At 46.1% G+C, this 26,705-nt stretch overlaps 1 protein-coding gene across 3 annotated transcripts in view; it reads right to left on the bottom strand.

Annotated features, from left to right (window-relative positions):
- The window catches only part of MDGA2 (MAM domain containing glycosylphosphatidylinositol anchor 2), a 353,148-nt gene that overhangs the window by 45,692 nt on the left and 280,751 nt on the right, over positions 1 to 26,705 (bottom strand). For all 3 annotated transcript variants that reach the window (XM_068166809.1, XM_068166808.1, XM_068166811.1), the window contains one exon: positions 9,145 to 9,293. In XM_068166809.1, the coding sequence (XP_068022910.1) occupies positions 9,145 to 9,293 (149 nt within the window). The remainder of the gene's footprint in view (positions 1 to 9,144; positions 9,294 to 26,705) is intronic.

The raw sequence follows: 26,705 nt of genomic DNA, 5'->3' as shown, positions 1-26,705 counted from the left end.
AAGAAAAGCACATCCTGGTTTGGATGATGAAGATGATTCCTGCAATTCAGACACTCCAGCTGAGCCTTTGACTGCAGCACATAGACCATAGAAACACAGACAGGTTTGGGATGGAAGAGGCCTCTAAAGTTCACCTAGTTTAACCCCCCCCTGCAAGTCAGCAGGGACATCTGCAACTAAAACAGGTTGCCCCAGACAGCCTGACCTAGAATGGTTCCAGGGATGAGCATCTACCATCTCTCTGGGCAACCTCAGACAGATCACCATGCTCAGGGTCAAACATTTATTCCACAACAGGCCCTGCTAAGAAAATTGTCCTCAAAGTCCACACTGTGCTTCAGTGCCATAGAGTCATAGAACTGTTTTGGTTGCAAAAGACCTCTAAGATCACCAAGTCCAACCATCAGCCTAAGGTCACCATGGCCATTAAACCATATCCCAAAGTATCACATCCACAGAGTCACCAGAAAGGGGAATCTCAACCCTACAAGAAGAGTTTAAATGCAGTGAAGAAGTTAATAAAGCCTTTACTACAACAAATTCCTCCAGCCTCAGCATTTTCTCTCACTAAATTGCTCCTTAGTTCACTTAATTTTCTCCTGCATCTTTCCTAAAGCTTGACTGATACCCTGAATTTGTCAAGTCATCAATTCATATTGCAGGGCTTTCTTCTGAGGCACAACCAATGCAAGTTGACTGTGGCCACTATGCACAAGGTTGTCTCTACAGTGTGAGATTTGCTTTTAGCAATGTTGGGTGAGAACATGTGCTCCTAAGTACAAATAAGGCTCTATTTTCTGTCACTGAAGGGAAACATGCCAAGAAATCCTCATCCCCATCACTGCTTTTTACACAGAAGGTCTGTTAAGCCCTGGATCAGGCTGCCAAGGGAAGTGGTGAAGTCCCAATCCCTGGAGAGGTTTCAAAGCCATGTATACGTGGATCTAAGGGACATGAAACAAACATGGAGTATCAGCCATTGTGTGCCTGGGTGGCCAAGAAGGCCATCAGTACCCTGACTTTAATGAGAAATCACGTAGTCAGCAGGAGCAGGGCAGGGATCATCCCCTGTACTCAGCACTGGTAAGGGCACAGCTGAGAAACTTCATCAAATTTTAGGCCACTCACTCCATCAGGATATTGAGAGGTCTAGAGCATGTCCAGAGAAGAGCAACAGAGCTGGTGAAGGGTCTGGAGAACAGATCTGGTGAGGAGCAGATGAGAGAAATGGAGTTGTTAAGCCTGGAGAAGAAGAGGCTTAGCGGGAGACCATCTGGCTCTCCACAGCTTCCTGAAAGGAGGTTGGAGTGAGGTGGGAGGCTGATGGCGGAATCACCATCCCTGGAGGTTTTCAAGCAACATGTGGACATGGCACTCAGGGACAGGGTTTCATGGCCATGGTGGTGTTGGGTTGATGGCTGGACTTGATGATCTTAGAGGGCTTTTCCAAGTGAAACAGTCCTATGATTCTACAGTTTAGTGATGACCTGGCAGTGCTGGGTTAATGGTTGGACTTGATGAATTAAAGATCTCTTCCAGCCACAATGCTTCCATGATTCTAAATGGCAATTAAAACACCTTGCTACAAATATCATCTGGCAGCTCAGCTGGCTGCTTTGAAAAAATCATACCTCAGCCTTCTGAGGAACAACCACAGGAGGTATCAGTACCTGAGACTGAAAATTGCACAGCAGAACCACTGTGCCTCCAGTTCAATTTACCAAGCCCAAGAAAAATCAATAAGAAACCTGCCTTTACATGTTGCACTCTTTATTTTATTCTGCCAAATTCCATCTCATTTCACATGTGCAGACACAACAGGAAGAAAACAAAGCATTCACAAAGAAATGCAGGGCCTGAAATCTGGAGGGCAACTGGCATCCCTCTGCAGAAGGAGAAATATTTTCATTTCAGCATGACAACATTTCAGTGTACAGGAGAAGCTTCAGCTCTCTCACTTCCTTTCCTGGTATTAGTTACCAGGAGTGTGAAGCTTAGGATAGACATCAGAAAAAATTCATTCTGCTCTTCCAGCAACTAGAGCAGGCTGCTCAGAGCCCCAACCAACCTGACCTGGAATGGTTCCAGGGACAGGGCACCTACCACTTCTCTGGGCAGCCTGGGACAGGGCCTCACCACCCTTAGTGTAAAACATTTCTTCCTTATCTCTAGTCTGAATCTCCCTCTTTTAGTTCAAATGATCACCACTTGTCCTGTCACCACAAGCCCTGCTCAAAAGTTTGCACCTATTAAACCAATATCTACGTCTTAACTCCAGCAGATGCTCCATCACCCAAGGACTCCTCAGCAGAGAATGGGGCTCAGGAAAATACAAGGCAACTCAAGAGTTCAACTGAAAACAGATTTAGTAAACCACAAAACTGATACTAGATAAAAATTCTACCAAACTATACTCAGCCCAGCATTAATACCAAACATGAAGGCAGCCCTCATGAGCAGGAAAGGAAAGAGGAGACCAAAGCCCAACACAATGTTCCAAGCTCCTCTTCCAACTTCCCCTTGTATACTGAGTGTGATGCTGATGGTCTGGTCTGCTGACTCACAACTGCAGCCCATGACTGGCCTGGAATCCTGTCTAAGCAACACCAGGACACCATCTTTCTTCTAGAATGATTAAGGTCGGAAAAGATCACTAAGATTATCAGGTCCAGTCATCAACCCAATGCCAACAAGTCCACTAAACCACATCCCATAGTGCCATGTCTACACATTTCTTGAGTGCCTCCAGGGATGGTGACTCCAGCACCTCCCTGGGCAGCCTCTTCCAATGCCTGACCACACTTTAAGTGAAGACATTTTTCCTAATATATAATCTAAACTTTCTGTGGTGCAACTTGAAGCCATTTCCTCTCATTCTATCACCTGACAGAGAAGACTGCAACCACTACCTCACTCCAGCCTCCTTTCAGGAAGTTGTAGAGAGCCAGAAGGTCTCCCCTCAGCCTCTTTTTCTCTAGGCTGAACAATCCCAGATCCTTCAGTTGCTCTTCATCAGACCCTTCACCAGCTGTTACAGTTTGAGCTGGGTGCCCCCCTGTAATGTTTACTTCCTGTGTCCAGAGGTCCAGCCCAGAGGGGTGGACACAGGAAATTATGTAGTATTTCCTACCACAATCCTTTGCACCACTATAAGATCCAGTGCGGAGTCTAGCACTTTCTCTTTTCTTCCTCCTCCGTCAGCCGGTAACTGGGGAGGAGATCTCCTGGCCATGGGCCTGGCTAGGCCCAAGGCCATGGGGGGATGGGCAGTCTCAGATCTGGCCAGCTGAGACTAGCCTAGCAGTGGGAGGGGGAAGAAGGAGCCCTGGGGGTCTCGGGTGCACCCTCAGGTAGGGATGGGATCTCTCTGGGTCTGTTTGGGATTTTTCTTTGTCACTCTGCTTTTGCTTTTCTGTAAAAGTTCACTGCTTTCTATTTAAACTTTCCATCACTTTTGCAATCCATTTGTCTGAGTGTTTATTGTTGCCAGGGGTGGGGAAGGGGGCTGCCTCAACCCAGCACATTCTTGGTAGCAGAGGATGGTTGAGGTGGGCAGAGGATCTGCCCCCAACCCCTTTACACCAGCTTTGATGCTCTCCTCTGGACAGACTCCAGCACCTCAGTGTCCTTCTTGGAGTGGAGGGCCCAAAACTGAATCCAGAATTCAAGGTGTGGCCTCACCAATGCTGAGTACAGAAGGACAATCACTGCCCTGGTCCTTCTGACCACACCATTGCTGAACCAGGCCAGGATGCTGGTGGCCTTCTTGGTCACATGGGCACACAGTGGCTCACCTTCAGCTGCTGTCAAACAGCTTTTTGCAGTGGGCAGTTTCCAGCTGCTTTGCCGCAGCCTGGAGCATTCACGGGGTGTTTTGTGACCCAAGTGCAGGACCCAGCACTTGGCTTTGTTGAACGTCATGCAATTGACCTTGTCCCTGTTTAAGCTCTGGAAGGCCACAGGAGGGTTTCTGCAGAGCCTTCTCTTCTCCAGGCTGAACAACTCCAACTCTCTCAGCCTGTCCTTATCAGACACTGCCTGGATCTTGCCTCAAGTGAAGCAACAATACACAGGTCAGCTAACTCTGATTTTAACATTCTCAATACCAAAGCAATTTACTGATCAGATAAAGCTAATGGAGCTAATCAAACCCAAAGCAGATCCCACCATCCTGACCTTCTGCAGAGCCCGCTGGCAGTGTTTTGCAATGCATTAGGAGATTAAAACAAAGATTAAGAGCTGTCACTTTTCCTTTTTTTTTCCCCAATAGCATCATGCTGTGCTACAGACTGCTCTTCAGCTCAGAGCCTCCCTTCCACCTGAAAACCCTCCTTCTGTGAGGGATTTTGCACAGCCATGAGTGGTTTCTGCCACTACTAAATGATGCTTATCCTTTTTCCTTCTTAATTATTATTCTTAAATAAAAAACCATAGTAAAAACTAGTGACAAACACATGGTTTAATCAAACCATCTGCCCATGTGGCCAAGAAGGCAAATGGTGTCCTAGGGTGCATCAAGAAGTGTGTCAAAGAAGGTTCTTCTGCCCCTCTACTCTGCCCTCATGAGGCTTCATCTGGAGTCTTGTGTCTGGTTCTGGGCTCCCCCAGTTCAAGGAGGGTGGGCAACTGATATAGAGGTTACAGCAAATGCTACAAAGATGATTAGGGGACTGGAAGATCTCTCTTATGAAGAAAGGCTGAGGGACTTGGGGCCTTTTATCCTGGAGAAGAGAAGACTAAGGGGACAAGGACAAGGGGTAAAGGGCACAAACTTGAACACAGGAAGTTCCATCTAAACATGAGGAGGAATTTCTTTACCTTAAGGGTGGAACAGGCTGTCCAGAGGGGTGGTGTAGTCTGTCTCTGGAGTCATTCAGAACCTGCCCTGACACCATCCTCTGCAACGTGATCTAGGTGAACTTGCTCTGGCAGGACTAGATGATTGCCAGAGGTCCCTTCCAGCCCTTATCATTTTGTGATTGTGTATGATTCTGCAGAATCATAGGATGACAGAAGTCATTTGGTTGGAAGAGACCTCTAAGATCATCAAGTCCAACCAGTAACCCAACACTGGCAGGTCCACCATGAAACCATGACTCTTAGCACTACATCTACATGGCTTTTAAATCCTCTAGCAATGGGAACTCCACCACTGCCGCGGGCAGCCTGGGCCAGGCTGTGACAACTCTATGGGGACAAGGAGAAGGGGTAAAGGGCACAAACTTGAACACAGGAAGTTCCATCTAAACATGAGGAGGAATTTCTTTGCCTTGAGGGTGGTCTAGCACAGGAACAGGCCATTTCCATTTGTCCTATTTCTTGTTCCTTGGCAGAAGATAACAACCTCCACCTGGCTCCAATCTCCTTCTTGGGAGCTGTAGTGATCCAGAAGGTCTCTCCCTGGCCTCCTTTTCTCTAGGCTAAACAAGCCCAGATCCCTCAGCTGCTCCTAACAAGACTTTCTCTCTAGACTCTTCACCAGTTTCACTGCTCTTCTGTGGGTCCTCTCTAGAACCTCAAAGTCCTTCTTGTTTGGTACATAATTTGCTGGTAGGTGTAAATAAATAAATAAATAAAAAATAAAGGAGTTAATTATCAGCCTTTTGCAGTGGGAATTGCTGCAATAATAGATGAGTGTGTCCGGATGGCTCACTAGGTTCCAAATCACCCACGTTTTAAATGTGGCTTCAGACAGAGGAAAGGAAAATATTTTGATTAGCCTGACAGAGAGTGTTGTCAACCAAATTAGAGTATAGTAACTCTAGGTGATTATATAAATAGGTAATTAAAAGTAAATTAAAATGAAATTAAAAAAGGGGGAAAAAAAGAGCAGCTAAAAAGTCCTAATGCAATTAATTTCCTCATACATTCATTTATTTCAGCAAATTCTACTTGTAATTTAATAATTCCTCTTGGGTACTGGGAATAACGGGACTGATTTGTGCCCAGTGATGCAAACAGTTGCATAAACATGCCTTAAAAGTCACAGATTTTAATTCCAAATTAGTTAGATCCCAGCAGAAACAAAGTTTAAGTATAGAACAGCCAGGAACCTGCAGATATCAAAACCTTTGCCTGGGCATATCACAGATTCATGGAATGGTTTGGGTTGGAAGAGACCTTCAAGATCACCCACTTCCAACCCCCCTGCCTTGGGCAGGGACACTTTCTGCTAGACCAGGTTGCTCAAGACCTCTTCCAACCTGACATTAAACACCTCCCTTTGCCCCTGTACACTGCACTGGTTAGGCCACACCTCGAGTCCTGTGTCCAGTTCTGGGCCCCTCAGTTTAGGAAGGAGGTTGACTTGCTGGAACATGTCCAGAGAAGGGCAACAAAGTTAGTGAGGGGTTTGGAGCACAAGCCCTATGAGGAGAGGCTGAGGGAACTGGGGTTGATTAGCCTGGAGAACAGGAGGCTCAGGGCAGACCTTATTGCTTTCTGCAACTACCTGAAGGGAGGTTGTAGACAGGCGGGGGCTGGTCTCTTCTCCCAGGCAACCAGCACCAGAACAAGAGGACACAGTCTCAGGCTGCACCAGGGGAGGTCCAGACTGGATGTTAGGAAGAAATTCTACACAGAGAGAGTGATTGCCCATTGGAATGGGGTGCCTGGGGAGGTGGTGAAGTCACCATCATTGGAGGTGTTTAGGAGGAGACTTGATGGGGTGCTTGGTTGCATGGTTTAATTGATTAGATGGTGTTGGATGATAGGTTGGATGTGATGATCTCCAAGGTCTGCTCTATTCTATTCTATTCTATTCTATTCTATTCTATTCTATTCTACTCTATTCTATTCTATTCCCAAGGAGGGGGAATCCACAACCTCCTTGGGCAACCTATTCCTGTGTCTCACCACCCTCACTGTGAAGAATTTCTTCCTAATTCCCAGTCTAATTTCCCCTCTTCCAGATCAATGCCATTGCCCCTTGTCCTAGCAGCACAAGGCATTGTATAAAGTCCCTCCCCAGCTCTCCTGTAGCCCCCTTTAGGTATTGGAAGGCTACTCTGAGGTCTTCCTGGAGGTTTCTCTTTTAAATATCTCAGTTAGCTCCACAACAACCACAAAAGTTATGCAACCTAAAATCTACTCAGCATAAATAACACATTCAAATGGTGTATTTATTTTGCAGATTAAAAAGCTCATCTCAGTTGGAGATCTGAGGGACAGAAAATCACTTTCTCCACGTATTTATCTAAAATATACCTCTTCAAGGACCTATCTTAATCCCCCAATCTCCTTCTCCCTCCATGAACTATTATTTCAGGCATTGAAAAACCAAACATCTTCTTTCTATATCAATCAATTGTGGTGGTAGTTAAAGAAAAGCAAACTCAAAGGGAGAGTGTAAACCAAGGGGAAAACAACATCAGATGGATTTTCAAAAGGAAGCAGCAAAACATCACAGGACAGATGACCCTCAACTGCCCAATAATTGATTGCATCCCATGGATGGCATCTTAAGGGGCAAGCTGAGAGATCCCCAGGGTCAAGCTGCTTCTTCCCTGGCTGGTGCCCCAGTAGGACTCTGTCCCTTCTGCCTTCCATCCTGATCCATGTCTTCCTGAATCCATTTATAGAACCCAGCTCCTAAATCTTATTCCCATCTGCTGCTAAGTCTAGTCTAGGACTTGCCCAGTGCCTGCCCCAGCATCAGTGGTGTCAGCGGTGCCATCAGGGCCTGTGTGGGCTCTTAGTTTGTTTCTCTGTCTCTCTACTCCATGGGATTGTTCTTCTCTTCATCCCAGCTGGCTGTTTCTGTTCCACCCCATCAGTCTCTCTCCCTTCTTCCCTTTCTCTTCCCTATGGGCAGGCAGAGGGCTTCATGAGGAGTCTCTGGCACTCCTCTGTTACTGGTCCAGTCCTGACCCTTGAAACAGCCCAACTGAAAATATATGACTTGGAGGTGGATGTGGTGGCCAAGGAGATGTTCATAGCAAGTAAAGTTCATCTTAAACTACATCTTATTTCTTGAGATAACCCACAAATGACAAACCCCAAGCTGGTCATGTCAATGTCTGGTATACTCATAGAGTTTGTTATGGAGACACCATGGAGGAGTGCTGTGACACATCAATTTCCTTCCTTTAAAACATAAAATGATGAGATTTTGTATGATCTTTGCTGTAGCAACATGCAAATTTCACTCTACTCTGCAAAGGGAAGTGGAGGTGTTGCCATTCACTAAGAGTTTAATCAATGCACAGGTTGGTTCTTTCCCTTTAATTATCATTAAAACTCAGGTTTCATAGTAATAGCCTTCAAAGAATCCAGGAAGACATCATTGTGATCACTCTAACATCTTGGTTCTCTAGGATCACCATGGAGGAAAGCCACAGCTATCCCCATATTGATCTGTTTACATAGGAGATCTCATCAAAGCTCTGTAGATACATACAGAGAGATAAAAAAGTTTGATTTCACTGCAGGCTTCTTTCATGAGTATCTGGAGCCACAGACTCTGCAAAGCCTCTGAGGAGCAGCTCTTTAATCTCTGCCTTTCACCCAGCCAATGTGAAAATGAATTTCCAGCATCTGCAAGAGGCAGAGGCCTGTTGCAAGATGGCTGCAAACCTTCTAGGAGGAGGAGAAACAACTATGTCTCTCAGGAAATGAAAACAGGGAGGAAAAAGTACATAAAGCAAAACAAGTTGCAGGAGAGGAGAAAGGAAAAAAAAAACAAAAGAAAAAAGGATGAAAGGGAAAGGGGGAAAGGGGAAAAAGGAAGAAGGGAATGGGGGAAAGGGGGAAATGGAAAAAGGGGAAGGGGGAAAAGGGAAAAGGGAAAGGGAAAAAGGGAAAGGGAAAAATGGAAATGGAAAAGGTAAAGGGGAAAAGAGAAAGGGGAAAAAAAAGAAAAGGGAAAAGGGAAAGGGAAAAAGGGAAAGGGAAAAATGGAAATGGAAAAGGTAAAGGGAAAAAGAGAAAGGGGAAAAATGGAAATGGAAAAGGCAAAGGGAAAAAGAGAAAGGGGAAAAAAGAAAAGGGAAAGGGAAAAGGGAAAGCAGTAAGAACAAAACCAAAATAATTAATATAAAGACAAAATAGAATGAAAAAATAAAGGAAAAGAAAGGCCCAGCAGTCATTACAGGGCTCAGCAGACTCAAAAAGGCACATCTTGTACAACCAAATCTCTTCCCTTACCTGCCTGATCCCTAAGCGATAGGCAAGGATGCGATCCACAGCGTCGGGGTTCATCTGAGTCCACTGGAGGCTGTAGGAGTAGACACGGGGTCTGTTCTGCCACAGTGGGTTGTAGGTGTCATAGTAGAACTCAGGAGCATAAGCTTTGCCTGCAGGAGATGGGGGGAAAATGGGGAAAGTAAAGAAATTAGACAACGGTCAGGCAGCCAGCTTGGGATCCAGCCTCCAACTACCCTCTCCTCTATTTTTTTTCAGAGACATTTCATTAAATATATTCTTCCACAAACATCTTTTGGAATTCTTTGAAGGGTTTGTGGTAATGGTTTGCTTTTCATGGAATGACATAATGGTATGTTTTGTAAGGCGCCTCTGGGGATCATCCAGTCCAACTCCCCTGCTAAAGCAGAGTCACCCACAGCAGCTTGCCCAGAACCGTGCTGTCCAACTGGGTTTGGAATCTCTCCAGAGAAGGAGACTCTACAACATCTCTGGCAGCCTGATCCAGGGCTCCTGCACCCTCACACCAAACAAGTTTCTCCTCCAGTTCAGATGGAACCTCTTGGGTTCCAGTTTGTGGACAGTGCCCCTTGTCCTGTCACTCAGCACCGCTGAAAAGTTGAGAATAGAATAGAAGAGAATAGAGAATAGAGAATAGAGAATAGAGAATAGAGAATAGAGAATAGAGAATAGAGAATAGAGAATAGAGAATAGAGAATAGAATAGGAGAGACCTTCAAGATCATCATGTCCAACCCACCTAATCCAACCCACCTCATCAACTAAACCATGCAACCAAGCACCCTATCAAGTTTCCTCCTGAACACCTCCAGGGATGGTGACTCCACCACCTCCCTGGGCAGCACATTCCAATGGCTAACAACTCTCTCTGTGAAGAACTTTCTCCTCACCTCCAGCCTAAACTTCCCCTGGTGCAGCTTGAGACTGTGTCCTCTTGTTCTGGTGCTGGTTGCCTGGGAGAAGAGACCAATCTCTGCCTGTCTACAACCTCCCTTCAGGTAGTTGTAGAGAGCAATAAGTTCTCCCCTGAGTCTGTGTCTGGCCCCATCCTCTTCCCCCCACCTCTTTAGATCTAGATAAGAATTGATGAGCATTGATACTGACTCACTCTTCAGTGGCATCCATGGACGTGGTGTAGGCATAGGAGGGTAAACATTCTCAGGGCTATTCAGGAGAAGCTGGAGCCATGCAACTAATTTTTCATGGCCCAGCTGCCTAAAATAGAGACATCAAAAGAATCTGCCCTACAATGAGCAGAGAAAGACCCAGTGACAGCTGCTCTACCTGGCACAAATAACAGGAGCTGACATCCATGGGCTGGAAGTACAAAATGGATATTTCCAGCGACAGCTGCCTTCATCACATCTCCTCCTCTCTGGGTTCCCAAGAGAAAATGCACACAAGTTGTCCTTCATAACACCATGGATGTACACACTGTCAGAGCACATTATTTAGCTGAACACCTCGATGTGTAACACAGATGACAATGACATCTCACAGTGCACCTTGGCTACATGAGTGTTTCACCACAAGGTTATTACAACCTTCATACTTTAGAGATGTAGAATCACACAATTGTTTCTGTTGGAAAAGGCCTCTAAGATCATGGAGTTCAACCATCAACCCAAGACCACTGTGGCCATTAAACCATGTCTGGAAGTGCCATGTCCATATGTTTCTTAAAAACCTCCACAAACCTTGCTTCATCACCTCCCTGGGCAGCCTGTTGCAATACCTGACAAACCTTGCAGGAAAGAATTTGTTCCTAATATCCAATCTAAACATCACCTAGGACAAATTTAAGCCATTTCCCCTCCTTCTATTTCCAGATACTAGGCAGGAGAGACCAACCCCCACCTGGCCCAACCTTCTTTCAGGGAGTTGTAGAGAGCAATGAGGTCTCTCCTTAGTCTTCTCTTTTCCAGACTAAACAGCTTCAGTTCCCTCATCTGCTCCTAACAAGACTTTTTCTCCAGACCCTTCACCAGCTTTGTTGCCCTTTGTTTGCAGTCACATAACAGAAAAAAATGCTCAAATTCACCAAAACAGAGTTCTGTTTGACTTAAACCCAGGAACACCAGTCACACCTTGCCATGCAAATTCCCTTTGTGCCTTTAAATCATCCCATAAAGACTGATTTGTCTAGAATAACTGGAATCGCACATGGTCCTCGATCTGTTCACCTAGCTATGGGCATGTAGTAACATCTGAGATGCAGCAAGGTAGCTGAGCCATCTAGACTAGGTAGAAAATATGACACAAGGGCTATAAGAGACCCAGGACCTGATACAGCCATAGTTAGAACTGTGTGCATTAGCCTTGGAGCAGTGAACATCTTCTTAGAGCACCTCATACACCACCAAGCACCTTTTATACCACCAAGCACCTGTCTACAATCAAATAATCTGAGTTTATAAAGGGTAGGAGCAAGTGTGGGGTAGGAGTGTCTGCAAAAAACATTCATGACTCAACATCCCAGAATGCATAAGTTTGGAAGGGCCTCTCAGAGGTCATCTTGTCCATCCCCCCTGCAGTGAACAGGGACATTTCCAACTAGATCAGGTTTGACCTTGAATGTTTCCATTAAGAGCTTGTGCTACAATGAACTCTGTATTAAGGTATTTTCTCCTCAAAATTATTCTTCTCTACGGGTACAAACAGAGAGGGATCACAGAATGGTGGGAGTTGGAAGGGACTTCTGGAGAACATCCAGTCCAATCCCCCTTGCTAAAGCAGAAGAACCCACAGCAGCTTGTCGAGGATCACAATGTCCAGGTGGGTTTGGAATCTCTCCAGAGAAGGAGGCTCCAGAACCTCTTTGGGCAGCCTGCTCCAGGGCTCCAGGACCCTCCACTAAACAAGTTTCTCCTCATCTTCAGATGGAACCTCCTTGCTTCCATTTAGTGCCCATTGCCCCTTGTCCTGTCACTGAGCACCACTGAGAAGAGTCTGGCCCCATCCTCTTGGCCCCCACAGGTCCTTTGGCTCTTTCTGAGCACTGAGAAGATCCCCTCTCAGGCTGCTCTTCTCCAGGCTCAACAGCCCCAGCTCCCTCAGCCTTTCCTCCTCACAGAGATGCTCCAGGCCCCTCAGCAGGTTTGTAGCCTCTGCTGGACTCTCTCCAGCAATTCCCTGTCTCTCTCGAACTGGGGAGCCCAGAACTGAACCAGGTCTCCAGCTGCGGCCTAGGGCCACTAGGGCAGAGCAGAGTGGGAGCATGGGGAGGTGTTTTGACTTAGAAACTTGAGGATTTTAATAATTCAGAGAAGTGGTGAGAAGAGGGGGAAAGATTATTAAGAAGATATAAAAATGGAAAGGGACAAAAGAGACATTCACAGATTCACAGAATGGGTTTGAAGGAGCCTTAAAGATCATCTAGTTTCAACCCCCCTGCCATGATGTGAATATGCACCAATCTTGTCGTTATCCACCAAGCTTTTATCTTTAAGTGTGCCATCCCCTGCAACCAGGCTTTTCATCTCAAAGCTCTTTTAGCCAAGACATTTCTGCCAATTGCCCAACGATGATGCACGCTCAATTAGATCAGACTAGCGCAGATATATCAGCTCTGAAGTCCCAAACAGCACCACTCCAAGGGAAAATCAGCAAATTTAAACCTGCTACTTTAAGAGGAGAAAAAAATAAAAAGAAGTGAAAGAGAAGTGAGCAGAGGATCAGTGGTGGAAAGGATTTGTTTGCCTTGTTTATGTGGAGCAAAAATAACGGAGAAGACCTCATGCTGAATGCAAATTATACTCTTCCCCCCTATACTTCAGGTGGACATAATGGCATCTCAGGGAGCCTACAGAAAGGAGCCATCATTAGATGCTTGTTACAATACGGCCACTTGAACAACACAGTCACCTTCAGAGAAATAATGAGGACCCATGAAGAGCTGCATTATCCTAAATCCCTCCAAACTGAAGAGCTGTCTGGTATGAATGGAGCTGCTGGAAATGTAACAACACAACATTAAGACCTTGACTGGCAAGCTCTAGAGGTAGAAGAAAGCTGGGCTGTCTTTTGGAGTACATGGAAAGTAGATGCACTGAAAGGTTTGGGTTGGAAAACCATTTAGTTTCAACCCCCCTGGCATTGGCAGGGACACCCTCTACTGGACCAGGTTGCTCAAGGTCCTATCCAACCTGGCCTTGGAGATGTGAGACACACCACCAGCCTTCCTGGGCTTGGCAGGTGTCCCCCAACACCACCACCATTTGCAGTACTCCAGTCAAAGACTTCAAACCTGTCACCACCCAACCATGTCTCTTCCAGAGGCAAGGCTGTCCAGCAAAGTTTATCCTCTACCAGAGAAATGAAGGGATGAAACATCCCTTGGCTTGGAATAACTTGACTGTGGGCAGTCAGAAGCTTACTTGGAGGAAAACATCTGCAGTTAGGTTAGCTCAGCAGGCAGCTTCAAGCCCTGGCCGTGCTTGGGAGAAGTTATCACCTAGCTCCTTCTTGCAAAGCATGCGGTGCATGAGGCTGATGGCCCTCACACCCCAGCTGGGCATCCCTTGGGACTGCCAGCTTTACCTCATAGAATCATAGAATTGTTTCGCAAGCGATCTTTAAGATCATCAAGTCCAACACAGCACTGCCAAGTCACCAATAAACCATGTCCCTCAGTACCACATCTACATGGCTTTGAAACCTCTCCAGGGATGGGCACTCCACCACTGCCCTTGTTAGTGTGGGCCAGGCCTTGTTTTGGTGGTGTTTGTTTTGGTTTGGGTTTGATTGTTTGTTTGTTTGTGGTTTTTGTTTGTTTGTGGGGTTTTGTGTGTGTGTTTTGTTTTTCTCTTGTGCTAACATGAGAATGGAGATAGAGACATGATAGAAAAGCCCTGTGGAAATGGACTTGGGGGGAAGCTGGACAAGAGCCAGCAATGTGCATTACACCCCAGAGGGCAAATTGCAGCTTGGGCTGCATCAAAAGAAGCATGGCCAGCAGGTCAAGAGAGGTGATTTTGCCCCTCTGCTCTGCTCTGGTGAGACTTCACATGGAATAGTGTGTCCAGATCTGATACAGAGAGTCCAGAGAAGGCCACAAAAATGATCAGAGGGATGAAGCACCTCTCCTGTGAAGGCAAGCTGAGAGAGTTGGGGTTGTCCAGCCTGAAGAAGAAAAGGCTCCAAGAAGTCTTTACTCTGGCCTTTCATCACTTAAAGGAGACCTACAGGAACAACGGGGAGGGACTGTTTCCAAGGGCTTGTAGCACTAGGACAAGGGGCAATTGTTTAAAACTAGAGCAGCATAGATTTAGATTGGATATTAGGAAGAAGTTCTTCACTCTGAGGGTGGTGGAACACCAGAACAGGTTGCACAATGAGGCGGTGGAGGCCCCATCTGTGGAGACATTCAAGGTCATGCTTGATAGGGCTTTGAACAACCTGCTCAAGATGCAGCTGTCCCTGCTGCTAAAGGTCCCTTCCAGCTGAAATGGTTCTATGATTCACTGAGAATCCAGGACAGTCCCAGGTGTGTATTTAGCCATAACTGATAATTGCATGCTTCCTATGCAGCTGCCCTCAGCTGGAGAGAAGAACAGCAACAAGTACAGCAGGGTATATAATCGTGCTGCTCCTGCTGGGTGGCCTCCAGAAGCACGCCAGGGAGAGACCCACACTTGATTTTGGAAGTCTTCAAACACAAACATTTGGTCTGTTGATGCCTTTTTGTTTCATGCAAAGAGGAGCCCAGATGAACAGAACCACTTTTGGTGTTACCTCTCCTTGCCCCACGGGCACGCCTCAGCCTCCTGCGCTTTACACGTGCTGCACATTCAGAAGGTGACAGAATTAAAGGTTTTGTTCTTGAAAGGAAAACAAACAATAGTCTCCAGAGCAAACTGTGCCATGGATCCTCTCTCTGGCAGAGCCCCAAGTGTTGCAGTTGTTTAGACTCCTGCAGTGTGAGTACAGAGGGAGGGATTAATTAAAAATAGTGCATGCTAATGAAGCTCTAAACCAGAGTTCAGGTTGCCTTAACAGACACAAAAAATACCCTGGAATTAAATTTTCCTCCCTCAGGACTTGCTGGAGAGGCACAGAAATGAGAAGCTTCCCTTTCTAGGGATGAAGCGTGTCTGAAACTGTAGGAGATGTGCACAGAAAACACTACTGTTGTCATTCACAGAATCACAGAACACACTGGCTTGGAAGGGACCTTTAGAGGTTATCTAGTCCAACCTCCCTGCAGTCAGCATGGACATCTGCAACTAGAGCAGGTTGCTTAGAGCCCCATCAAGCTTGACCTTGAATATCTCCAGGGAAGGGGCCTCAACCACATCTCTGGGCAGCCTGTTTCAGTATTCAACGTGAACAACATGGACCTAGGAAATAAGCAAAGAGAAAAGCTACTTCAGCTGCCTACCATTAAATTCCATCAACATCCCACAGCACCACTGGGATCTCAACAGACTCCTAAGTACTCTCCTGAACAGAAGTGAACTGATGCTCTTACTCAAATATAACCATAGAATCACCTTACATCTCCCAGTACTCAACTGTTAGACCAAATAGGTCCTCAGCTGGGAGAGAAACTTCTCAACCCAGCACAGGAGTTCTCTCTGTGGTTCATTTCAGATCATGAATCATCATGACAGAATGGTGGGGGGGTTGAAAGGAACTTCCAGAGATCATCTAGTCCAACCCTACATCTATAGCAAGTTCACCAAGACAAAAGGGTTGCCTACATCACTCAGTCCTTCATCCACCAGAAAATCCAAAAAATAGAAAATCATCCTGTCAAAGGATTGTTTCCTTTCAGCCACCAGCACATGGTTTCCAAAGCAATGTAAGCAATGGAGGATGTGCTTTGCAGATCTACACCATGAGTGAGAACACAACCCACTGACTGCCACTGAGGGGACAAACTGAGCAACCACCTTCTCACCCTAATGACAGCACCTGATCCATACCCCAGACAGAGTTTCCCAGTTTGTGTTGCCTTGTCATGCAGAAACAAACAGGAGTGACTGTGTAGGCTCCAGTAACAGTGACAGCTTCAGCAGACATGCAGACAGAGAGCTAAAGGAATCATTTCCTTGTGTTATCTGTTGATGTTGTCCATGCCTTTGTAGCTATTTCTGCTAATTTCAACAATGGCAAGTGTAGGGTCCTGCACCTGGAGAGAAAAAAAGCCCTGCACCAGGACAGGTGAGTGGTTGACCTGTTGGAAAGAAGCTCTATGAAGAAGGAGCTGGCAGTGATGGTGGACAAGAAGGTCACCATGAGTCAGCAACATGTTCTTGTGTCCAAGAAGTCCCATGGTCTCCTGGGGAGCATGAGGAAGAGTGTGACCACTCAAGGGAGGTTCTCCAGCTCCTCTACTCTGCCCTAGTGATGCCACAGCTGGAGCCCACAGTGCAGATCTGGACTCCCCAGTTCAAGAGAGATAGGGAACTAAGTTCAGAAAAGGGCTCCAAAGATGTTGAGGGGCCTGGAGCACCTCTGTGAAGAAAAAATGCTGAGAAACCTGGGGCTGTGGACCCTAGAGAAGAGCAGCCTGACAAGGCATCTTCTCAGTGCTCAGCAAGAGCTAAAGGACCTGTAGGGAGCAAGAGGATGGGGCTCTTGTCAGTGATGCCTAGTGACAGGACAAGGGACAGTAGGCACAATCAGGAACCCAGCAGGTTCCATCTGAACAGGAGGAGAAACTTGTTTGGTGAGAGGATGCTGGAGCCCTGGAGCAGGATGCCCAGAGAGGTTGTGGAGCCTCCTTCTTCAGAGAGATTCAAAAACCACCTGGACACTGTGACCTTGGGCAAGCTGCTATGGGTGACTAGATGATCTTCAGAGGTCTCTTCCAGTTTCCCCCATGCTGGGATTCTGTGACCTTTCAGTGTGAACTGGGGATGGATGGGAATAAACAGTGTGATCAGTGATGGTGGAAATCCAGATCAGGGATGAAGAGAGCTCAAAGGTTTGAGATTACAGGAAGGCTGGAGGTGATAAGGATGATTCAGCCACAGGACTATCACAGAATCATAGAATTGTTTTAGCTGGAAGAGACTTCTAAGATCATTCACTCCAACTTCAAACTGAGACCACCATGGCCATGTAACTGTGTCATGTTCACACATTTCTTGAACACCTTCAGGGCTGGTGACTCCACTACCTCCCTGGGCAGCCTGTTCCAATGCCTGACCACTCTTGCAGGAAAGAAATTGTTCCTAATATGCAACCTGAACCTCCCCTGGCACAATTCCAGGCCCTCTCCTCTCATTCTGTCACCTGATACTAGAGAGAAGAGACCAATCCCCATCTGGCTTCAACCTCTTTTCAGGGAATTATAGAGAGCCATGATGTCTGCCCTCAGCCTCTTTTTCACCAGCCTAAACAACCATGTTGAGAGGAGGAGCAGATCTAGGAGAAGACATCTATTTCCTGGCACATATGCAAATAAAGAACAAAATATCTTCTTTTTCTTGAAAATCCTTCATAAAATAAATGCCCTGTAATAAAACAGAGCCCAGAAATGGGCAGCATTTTTCACAAACACTGCTTCTCCTAATATTTCCCCCCTCTTAAATATATTGTTTTGTTTAGGATTTATGCTCCTCTTGTATTTTAAAGACAGAATGGTCTGGAACTGAAAGTGCCAAAATGGAGACTCATTTGTAAATCTCTGATTTTATGTGGGTTTTTTCCTTTCTCCATAAACGTTTATAGCTGATGTTATAAAGTGCAAAACACCCCAGATCATCTCTTATACTGAGCTGCCTGTCATGATAAGCTAAAGTGCGGATGTGCTACCACTATAGAACAGAGATGGCCAAGATGCTGCATTCATCAACCATCTAACACCAAGGAAATTACAGGATCCCAGAATGGAGTGATTTGAAAAGGACCTCCAAAGATTATCTGGTGCAACCTCCTTGCTAAAGCAGGGGCACCCACAGCAGCATGGCCAGGTGGGTTTGGAATCTCTCCAGAGGAGACTCCACTTCTCTGGGCAGCCTGCTGCAGGGATCTACCACCCTCACCTATTTTACTTCATCTTAACATGGAACCCCCTGGTTCCACTTTGTGTCCAGTGTCCCTTGTCCTGTCACTGAACACCACTAAGAAGAATCTGGGTCCACACTCTTGTTCCCCACCCTTTAGCTTTTGCTGGGCTTTGAGAAGGTCCCCTCTCAACTTCTCTTTTTCTCTTGGAGTATGATACACATTTCATCCATGAGATGCCTTCTCCACGTGCCCTTCAATGATTCCTATCCCATGGGTTCTCCTGCTCAGATCCTCATCCCAGCCCTGGTAGCCGTAGCACTGCAGCGCAGAGATCTGATGTCTCTCCAGTGATAACCAAACATGACATCTGCTGGCTGAGCCCTGGAAGAGCTCCTACTGCTTTTCTCTTCAATTCCTCCCCCCTCCAACAGTAAAACAGTGCTCCTTTCCAAATGGACACAAGATGAGTGTCTACTTAATTTCATAGAATCAAAGAATAACTTGGATTGGAAGAGACCTTGAAGCTCAAGTCCAACCATGAACCCAGCACTACCATGCCCACCAGCACCACATCCCCATGGCTTTGAAACCCCTCCAGGGATGGAGACTCCACCACTGTCCTGGGCAGCAGGGGCAGGCCATGACAACCCTCAAGGAGAAGAAATTGTTCCTCATGTCCAAACTAAACCTCCCCTGGTGCAACTTGAGGCTATTTCCTCTTGTTAAGCTTATCACTTGTTTCTAAAGAGACTAATCCTCACCTTGCTTTAGCAAATGGTTAAACTTGATGATTTCCAGAAATGCCTTCCAAACCTCAATGTTCTATGTTTCTGTGATTCCACTGGAATCAGTGGTACAGCACTAATTGTCACAGGGGAATGAATATTATGTATAAGGATTTCAAGTTTCAGACCAAAGACACCAAGCTGGGGGGAAAAATGAAACAACACACTGCCAGTTTGACTTGAGATGTGAAACTGGAATATGAGACCATTATAATCAGTGACACAATAAGAAATCTTCTCCTGTCCTTGGGAAAGATGGAAATGCTACTGCAGCTATCATTAAGCTTTGTGTGAAGGACTGCAATTTATACAGTTTATAGCATGTAACATTCCTTTGGACTTACTGGAAAGCAATTAACTTATAACTAATAATTCATAGTCAGCTTGGAATCCAACCTGCTTTCCAGAAACAGCGCTCCAGACAGCAATGATTTCTGGAGAGTTTCTAGGGTTGTCTTCATTAAGAAATAAATTCATCCTAACACTAATTCAGACCACCTGCTCTGCCCTATTTAAATGTTCATATTTAAATCTGAGAATCTGTGGGTGCTAAAAGAGACTCAGCTTCACAGAGTTTCTCACGACCCTACCTCCACCTCACAGCTCCTCAGCAAAATGAAGAGATTTTCCCATCAGTCTCAAAGGACCCACTTCATGATACAAATTTGTACTGAGGAAAGGGAAAAATCATAGAATCATAGAATTGGTTCAGTAGGAAAAAAACTCTAAGCTCATTCAGTCCAACAATCGACCCAACACCACCATGGCCATTAAACCAGGTCCCAAAGTACCATGTACAGATGTTTTGGAATTACCTTCAGGGATGGTGACTCCACTGCCTCCCTGGTAAGCCTGTTCCATTGCCTAACCTCTCTTTAAGTGAAGAAATTTTTCATAACATCCAACCTAAACCTTCCTGGGAACAATTTCAGTACATTTCTTCTCATTCTGTCACCTGATACTAGGTAGAAAAGGCAAATCACCATCCGGCTCTAACCTCCTTTCAGGCAGCTGTAGAGAGCCAGAAGGTCTCCCCTTAGCCTCCTCTTCTGCTGAGTAAACAACTCCACTCCCCTCAGCTGCTCCTCACCAGACCTGTTCTCCAGACCCTTCAGCAGCTTCATTGCCCTTCTCTGGACAGAGTCCAGAACTTCAGCATCCTTCTTGGAGTGTGTGGCCCAAAACTGAACCCAGTACTCAAGGTGTGGCCTCACCAGTGCCTAGTATAGACAGCATGATCACTTCCCTGGTCCTGCTGACCACATTACTCCTGATCCAGGTCAGGCTGCTGGTTCCCTTCCTGGCCACCTGGGCACACAGTAGCTTATGTTGTGTGTTCATGGCTGCCTGTCCATCAGCATCCCCAGGTTCTTTTCAGCCAGGCAAACTTCCAGCCATTCTGCCCCATTTGTGGAGCATTGCCTGGGATTTTTGTGACCCAGGTGCAGGACCTAGCACTTGGCCTTGTTGAACCACATCCCACTGACCTCAGCTCATGATCCAGCCTGACCAGATCCCTTTCCAGAGCCTCCCCAGCTTCAAGCAGATGAACACTCCCACCCAATGTAGTGTCTTCTGCAAACTTACTGGGGGTACACTCAATTCCTTCATCCTGATCTTTGACAAAGATGAAGGCATGAACCTATTCATTGCCCAGGATTAACTCATTTTATTTAGTTATTCTCCATCCTCAATCCTTCTTCTGTGTTTCAGGCTGATTTAAGGAATCACTCCTAGAATCATAGAATCATTAAGGCTGGAAAAGTCCTCCAAGGTTATTAAGTCTAACCTTATACCCAACACCTCCATGAGCATCCCATTCTCTGCTCCAGAAAACACCATTCCTGCATCCAGAGGGTTCTTCCCAGAGTACGTAGAGATCCTTACTGGTGGGAAAAAATAACCTTGTTTGAGCAGCTTTAATGGGACCTCATTTCTGAATTCCTATGAATTATTTAGATGGACAGTGACATAAATATTGCATTTGAGGGGAAAAGAAAAAAAGAAAAAAGAAAAGCAAGCTGTGTTTTACTGCTCTAAAGGAGGTGGTTTGATGTTTGATTAGGGTTTCCTTTGAACCCAGCCATTTTCGAAAAAACACTTTTCTTTTTCTTGGGGGGTTTAGCCTCTCTGACTTCATCTTTGAAGGCCTCCATTTCTTCCTAATTCTGGTGAATAAAAGCCATTTCTCTGCTGTGCCAAATACGGATTTGCTTGGTTGGTTTAAAAAGACAACCCAGTTTTCTCTTCTTTAAAATATTTTAAGTTCTTCAGGAATATTCTGTCTCATACCAATGTGAAATTCCAGATGATGAGGGTGGGAAGAGACCTCTGAAGATCATCTAGTCCAATGTCCCTGCTACAGGAGGGGCACCCACAGCAGCTTGGCCAGTGTCACAGTGTCCAGGTGGGTTTGGAATCTTTTCAGAGTAGGAGATGCCACAACCTCTCCAGAAAGCAGTTTCTCTTCATCAGGGTAAGGAGCAATGGGGCAAAAACCAGAACCCATGAGGTTCCATCTGAAGAGAAGGAGAAAATTCTTCGGTGTGAGGGTGCCCAGAGAGTGGAGAGTGGAGTCTCCTTCTCTGGTGAGACTGCAAACCCACCTGGACATTATGATCCTGATACTATGATACTATCCTGAACAAGCTGCTGTGGGTGCCCCTGCTTTAGCAGGGATGTTGGACTGGATGATCTCCAGAGGTCCCTTCCAAACTCTGCTATTCCAACCCTACTGAGGTGAATGGACTCTGCACTTGCTGAAAACCAGGAGGAGGAGACAGCTGCTCTTGTTAGCATTGTAAAAGAGAAAGAAAAGGACAAAAAAGGAAGGGGAGAGAGGTGGAGAGAGAGCCTTGGTCTCCACTTTCCCAAATAGGCATCGCAGCGATAACATCTTGGTCAGGGCTGTAATTCAGCTGTAAAGAGATGAAAATTCAATCTGAGGTTTTCAATAACACTGCCCAAGAGGAGAAGATAAAGAGCGAAGGGAATCGGACCTCAGTCTCAGGCTGGCAGATTTCAAACGGATAACCATCAGAAAATTGGCCATTAAAGGAAAGGGTCTTGAGTGCCTGCTGACAGCCGGCGCCGTGCTGCCAACCACCCAAGGCCAAGATACCAGAAGTATCTCAGCAGTTCAGGGAAATGTCATGGCTAATCTTGAGGCAGATGAAGTATCTAAAAGCAATAAGTAGGGTAGTGTTTCATGGGCTGGAGCCAGCAGCCAATTACAAACAAGCAGCACAATTTCAGACAAGGGAGCTCAAGCAGCACTTGGATGTCCTCAGACAACATACAGGAAGAGGTTGCCCAGAGAGGCGGTTTGAGGCCCCAACCATGGAGACATTCAAGGTCAAACATGATGGGACCCTAAGCAACCTGATGTAGTTGGAGATGTCCCCCTGACCGCAGGGGGGATGGGCAAGATGAACTTTGAATGGCCCTTCCAACCCAATGCATTCTGTGATGCTATGAGCATGTACATGCTCCAAGATGATTTGGACAGTGAAGAACAATACTAAATATTGTTATTTAAAATTATCCTTATGACAGGATAGTGAATTACAGAATAACTAATCTGTCTAACTCTCCAAAGAAGACCTCTCAACATAGAGTTTTGATGGAGGGAGGAGATAGAGCACAGAACTTCAATGAAATACAGGACAGGAGCATCCAAACACCTGAAAGCATAACCCAGCTGTTTAAAAAGAGATTTTTTGTGTAGGTTGCTGGTATGTTTTGTGGACCTCATGATTAGTTTTGTTTTCCTATGCTTTGAAACAATCATGAGCCATGTTAGGAGAACGAAGTGGAGAAGGTTTAACAAGACAAATTGCCAGGTCCTGCACTTGGGTCACAACAACCCCATGAACACTCCAGGCTCAGGGAAGAGTGTTGGAAATTGCCCATCAGAAAAGGATCTGGGGGTGTTAGTCAGCAGCTGGCTGAACATGAGCCAGTCCTGGCCTGGATCAGCAACAGTGTGGCCAGCAGGACCAGTGCAGGGATTGTGCCCCTATACTCAGCAGGGGTGAGGGCACAGTCTGAGTACTGGGTTCAGTTTTGGGCCCTGTGCCCCAGGAAGGACATTGAGGGGCTGGAGCAGGTCCAGAGAAGGGCAACAAAGCTGGTAAAGAGTCTGGAGAACAGGACTGGGGAGGAGCAGCTGAGAGAACTGAGGATATTTATTCTGGAGGAGGGCATGGGGAGACCTTCTGGCTCTCTACAGATTCCTGAAAGGATGCTGGAGACAGGTCTCTTCTCTTTAGGAACAAGTGATAGGACAAGAGGAAATGGCCTCAAGCTGCCCCAGGGGAGGTTTAGGTTGGACATGAGGAACAATTTCTTTCCCAAAAGGGTTGTTAAGGCCTGGCCCAGGATGCCCAAGACAGTGGTGGAGTCCCACCCCTGAAGAGGTTTCAAAGCTCTGTAGATGTGGTGCTGAGGGACATGGTTTAGTGGTGACCTGGCAGTGCTGGGTTAACTGATGGACTTAATGATCTTCAAGGTTCTCCCAACCAAAACTATTCTTTGATTCTATAAGGGAGAGAATTTAATGGGTAAAACCAGGGAGACCAGAGGATGACCTCCTACAGCTCTCTTCCCCTCCTGTCTTTCCCATTGTCCACGTCCTAAATTTGTTTGAAGCTGGAGGGAAATGCTATCAAGTGCCTAACAAAAGCTCTAAGGTAGAAGAAGACTAAATTGAATTTTCTCATAACGTGGCAGAGCACTGGTGAAGACTCACAGCCCTTGGGGCACCCAGCTGCAAAGGCAAGCCCTGCTCTGCATCAAGATGATAAAATGACAAAAAAACCCACAACAAACAACAAACAAACAAACCCAGAACTCAAACAAAGAAACAAGAATAACAACACTGACAAGGGGATCTTTAGATGAAACATTAACAGAAGATAGCTACGGGCACCAGGAGATCCAATGCCTGACCAGTCTTTCAGCAAAGAACTTGTTGCTAATCTCCAGTTTAAATCTCCCCCAGCACAATTTCAGGCCATTTCCTCTTGCTCTGTCACCTGATACTAGGCAGAAGAGACCAAACCCCACCTGACTGCAACCTCCCTTTTCTGCAAGTCATTTACTTTCCTGTCATCTTATCAAACTGCACATGCAGTTGCACAGTCTCAAGCTGTGCCAGGGGAGGTTTAGGCTGGAGGTTAGGAGGAAGTTCTCCACAGAGAGAATGGGCTGCCCAGGGAGGTGGTGGAGTCATCATCATTGGAGGTGTTCAGGAGGAGACTTGATGGGGTGCTTGGTTGCATGGTTTAGTTGATTAGATGGTGTTGGATGATAGGTTAGACTTGATGATCTTGAAGGTCTCTTCCAACCTGGTCTGGTCTGGTCTATTCTATTCTATTCTATTCTATTCTATTCTATTCTATTCTATTCTATTCTATTCTATTCTATTCTATTCTATTCTATTCTATTCTATTCTATTCTATTCACCCAAGTTTTGAAAACTCTAGGGCCAGTAGAAATCTTTCTACCCAAGCTGCTTTAAATCCTGGACGGAAAACCCTTCTTGCATACCAATGCTTCTCTGCAGCCCCTGCAACCTGAGCACCGCAGCATGATAGGACTACAGGAAAATCCAGAAATAAACCAAAATAAACTAGGTGACCCTGCTCTGGAAGGTGAGTTGAACTTGATGGTCTTCAGAGGTCTCTTCAAACCCCTACCATTCTGCAATTCTGTGTGCAAACATGGTCTACAAAACCTCTCATCATCCCACCCAGAAGAAAAAGTCCTCTGCTATCACCAGCTCCCTGCCACCATGTTATTTATTTGGCTTTTATCTCTATGTCTAAAACCTGACCCATTTCTTTCCTATCTTCACATTTCCAGTGAAATATAAAGCTCCTTCTAAAGTGCTTTGTCATTATTCTATTCTACATTTCCAGTTCCCCAGTACTTAAGCTTCATCTGACTTCAGGAGTCTTGGAAGTGTGACAGAGTCCCAACACTGTGGGAAGAGATCTCTGCAGATCATCCACTTCAACCCCACTGCTAAAGCAGGGCCATCCACAGCAGTTTGCCCAGGATCACAGTGCCCAGGCGGATTTGGAATCTCTCCAGAGGAGACAACTCCACAAGGCTCCAGCACCCTCACAACTCCTCTTCAGATGGAACTTCCTGGCTTCCAGTTTGTGCCCCTTGTCTTGTCCCTGGGCACCACTGACAAGAGTCTAGCTCCATCCTCTTGCCCCTGACAGGTCCTTTAACTCTTGCTGAGCATTAAGAAGATCCCCTCTCAGGCTGCTCTTCTCCAGGCTCAACAGCCCCAGGTCTCTCAGGTTTGGCTCAAGCCTTTGCCTGACTTCTCATTCAGAGCTATTTTCACATCCACTGACTTATCCAATTCTTTGGAATTTAATCCAAAACATGGCTATGATGGAAACTAGAGAAAAAGTCTTTTCTCTCAAATGAATAAATACATTTCAATTTAGTGTTCATCAGCTTTGGTCCCAAGACTGGGGAAATCTATTCTAGGGCAATTATTTGTCCAAGAGTGGGACAATCTGAGTGGCTTTCAGTGATTTATTAGCATGCCAAAGCAAACCAGGCAACTGAAAATTATTACAAAAAAGGGTTTATGATGTGCTCTGTCTCATGTTTCTTCCTGTGCTTGTCTCATTTCTGGGTCATATCACCATGAAAGTTGATGCTGTGAGGTTGGGTTAGGGATGCTGAAAGGAACAATCTGAATTTTATATTTTCTTCAGGATTTTAAGGTTAAAACCAACATGTCTGCAGAATCGCAGAAGCAAAGAATGTCAGGGGCTGGAAGGGACCTCAAAAGGTCATGTAGTCCAACATCCCTGCCAGAGCAGGATCACCTACACCTACAGATCACACTGGAACACATCCAGGTGGGTTTTGAATATCTCCAAAGAGATGTAAATATGTTCTTTGACACACGGAGATAAAGCTGCTCACCTAAAGAAAAGTGACTCAGGGAAGAGTTCAAGAGAGAGACAGAACTACAAAAGCCAGTTCTCCTGCCCATATACTCGGCCCTAATGAGGCCACAGCTGGGGTCTGGGTTCAGTTCTGGGCTCCCCAGTCCAAGAGGGACAGGGAACTACTGGAGAGAGTTCAGGGGAGGCTACCAAGATACTGAGTGGCCTGGAGCATCTCTGTGAGAGGGAAAGGCTGAGAGCCCTGGGACTGATAAGCTTGTAGAAGAGCTGTGGTGTTGTGTTCTAATTTCACAGTATCACAGTATCACCAAGGTTGGAAGAGACCTCAAAGATCATCGAGTCCAACCTGTCACCACAGACCTCATGACTACTAAACCATGGCACCAAGTGCCACGTCCAATCCCCTCTTGAGCACCTTCCGGGATGGTGACTCCACCACCTCCCTGGGTAGCCCATTCCAATGCCTAACAACTCTCTCAGTGAAGAACTTCCTCAAGGAGCAAATTTCAGCACCCCTCTAGACTCAGAGAACTCATGTTGTTGTTGTCGTGATGCAAATATAGCCCCTGGCACTTGGCCTTGTTGAACCTCCTACAATTGTCCTTGGTCCATCAATCCAGCCTGGCCAAATCCTTTTGCAGGTCCTCCTGACCCTCCAGAAGATCAACATTTCCACCCACTTTAGTGTCATCTGCAAACTTAATGATGGTGTACTCAATCTGTCATCCAGATAAAGATATTAAACATAGAAGAACCCAGCACTGAGCCCTTGGGAACACCACTGCTGATCATCCACCAACTGGAGTTAACTCCATTCCCCACCACTTTTTTGGGCCCAGCCATCAGCCAGCTCTTAACCC

This window comes from Melanerpes formicivorus, unplaced genomic scaffold, assembly GCF_026170545.1.
Source record: "Melanerpes formicivorus ecotype bairdi unplaced genomic scaffold, bMelFor1.0.p_v2 SCAF_107, whole genome shotgun sequence".
In the NCBI taxonomy this organism is placed as follows: Eukaryota; Metazoa; Chordata; class Aves; order Piciformes; family Picidae; genus Melanerpes; species Melanerpes formicivorus.
This window is presented reverse-complemented; position numbering and strand designations above follow the sequence as displayed.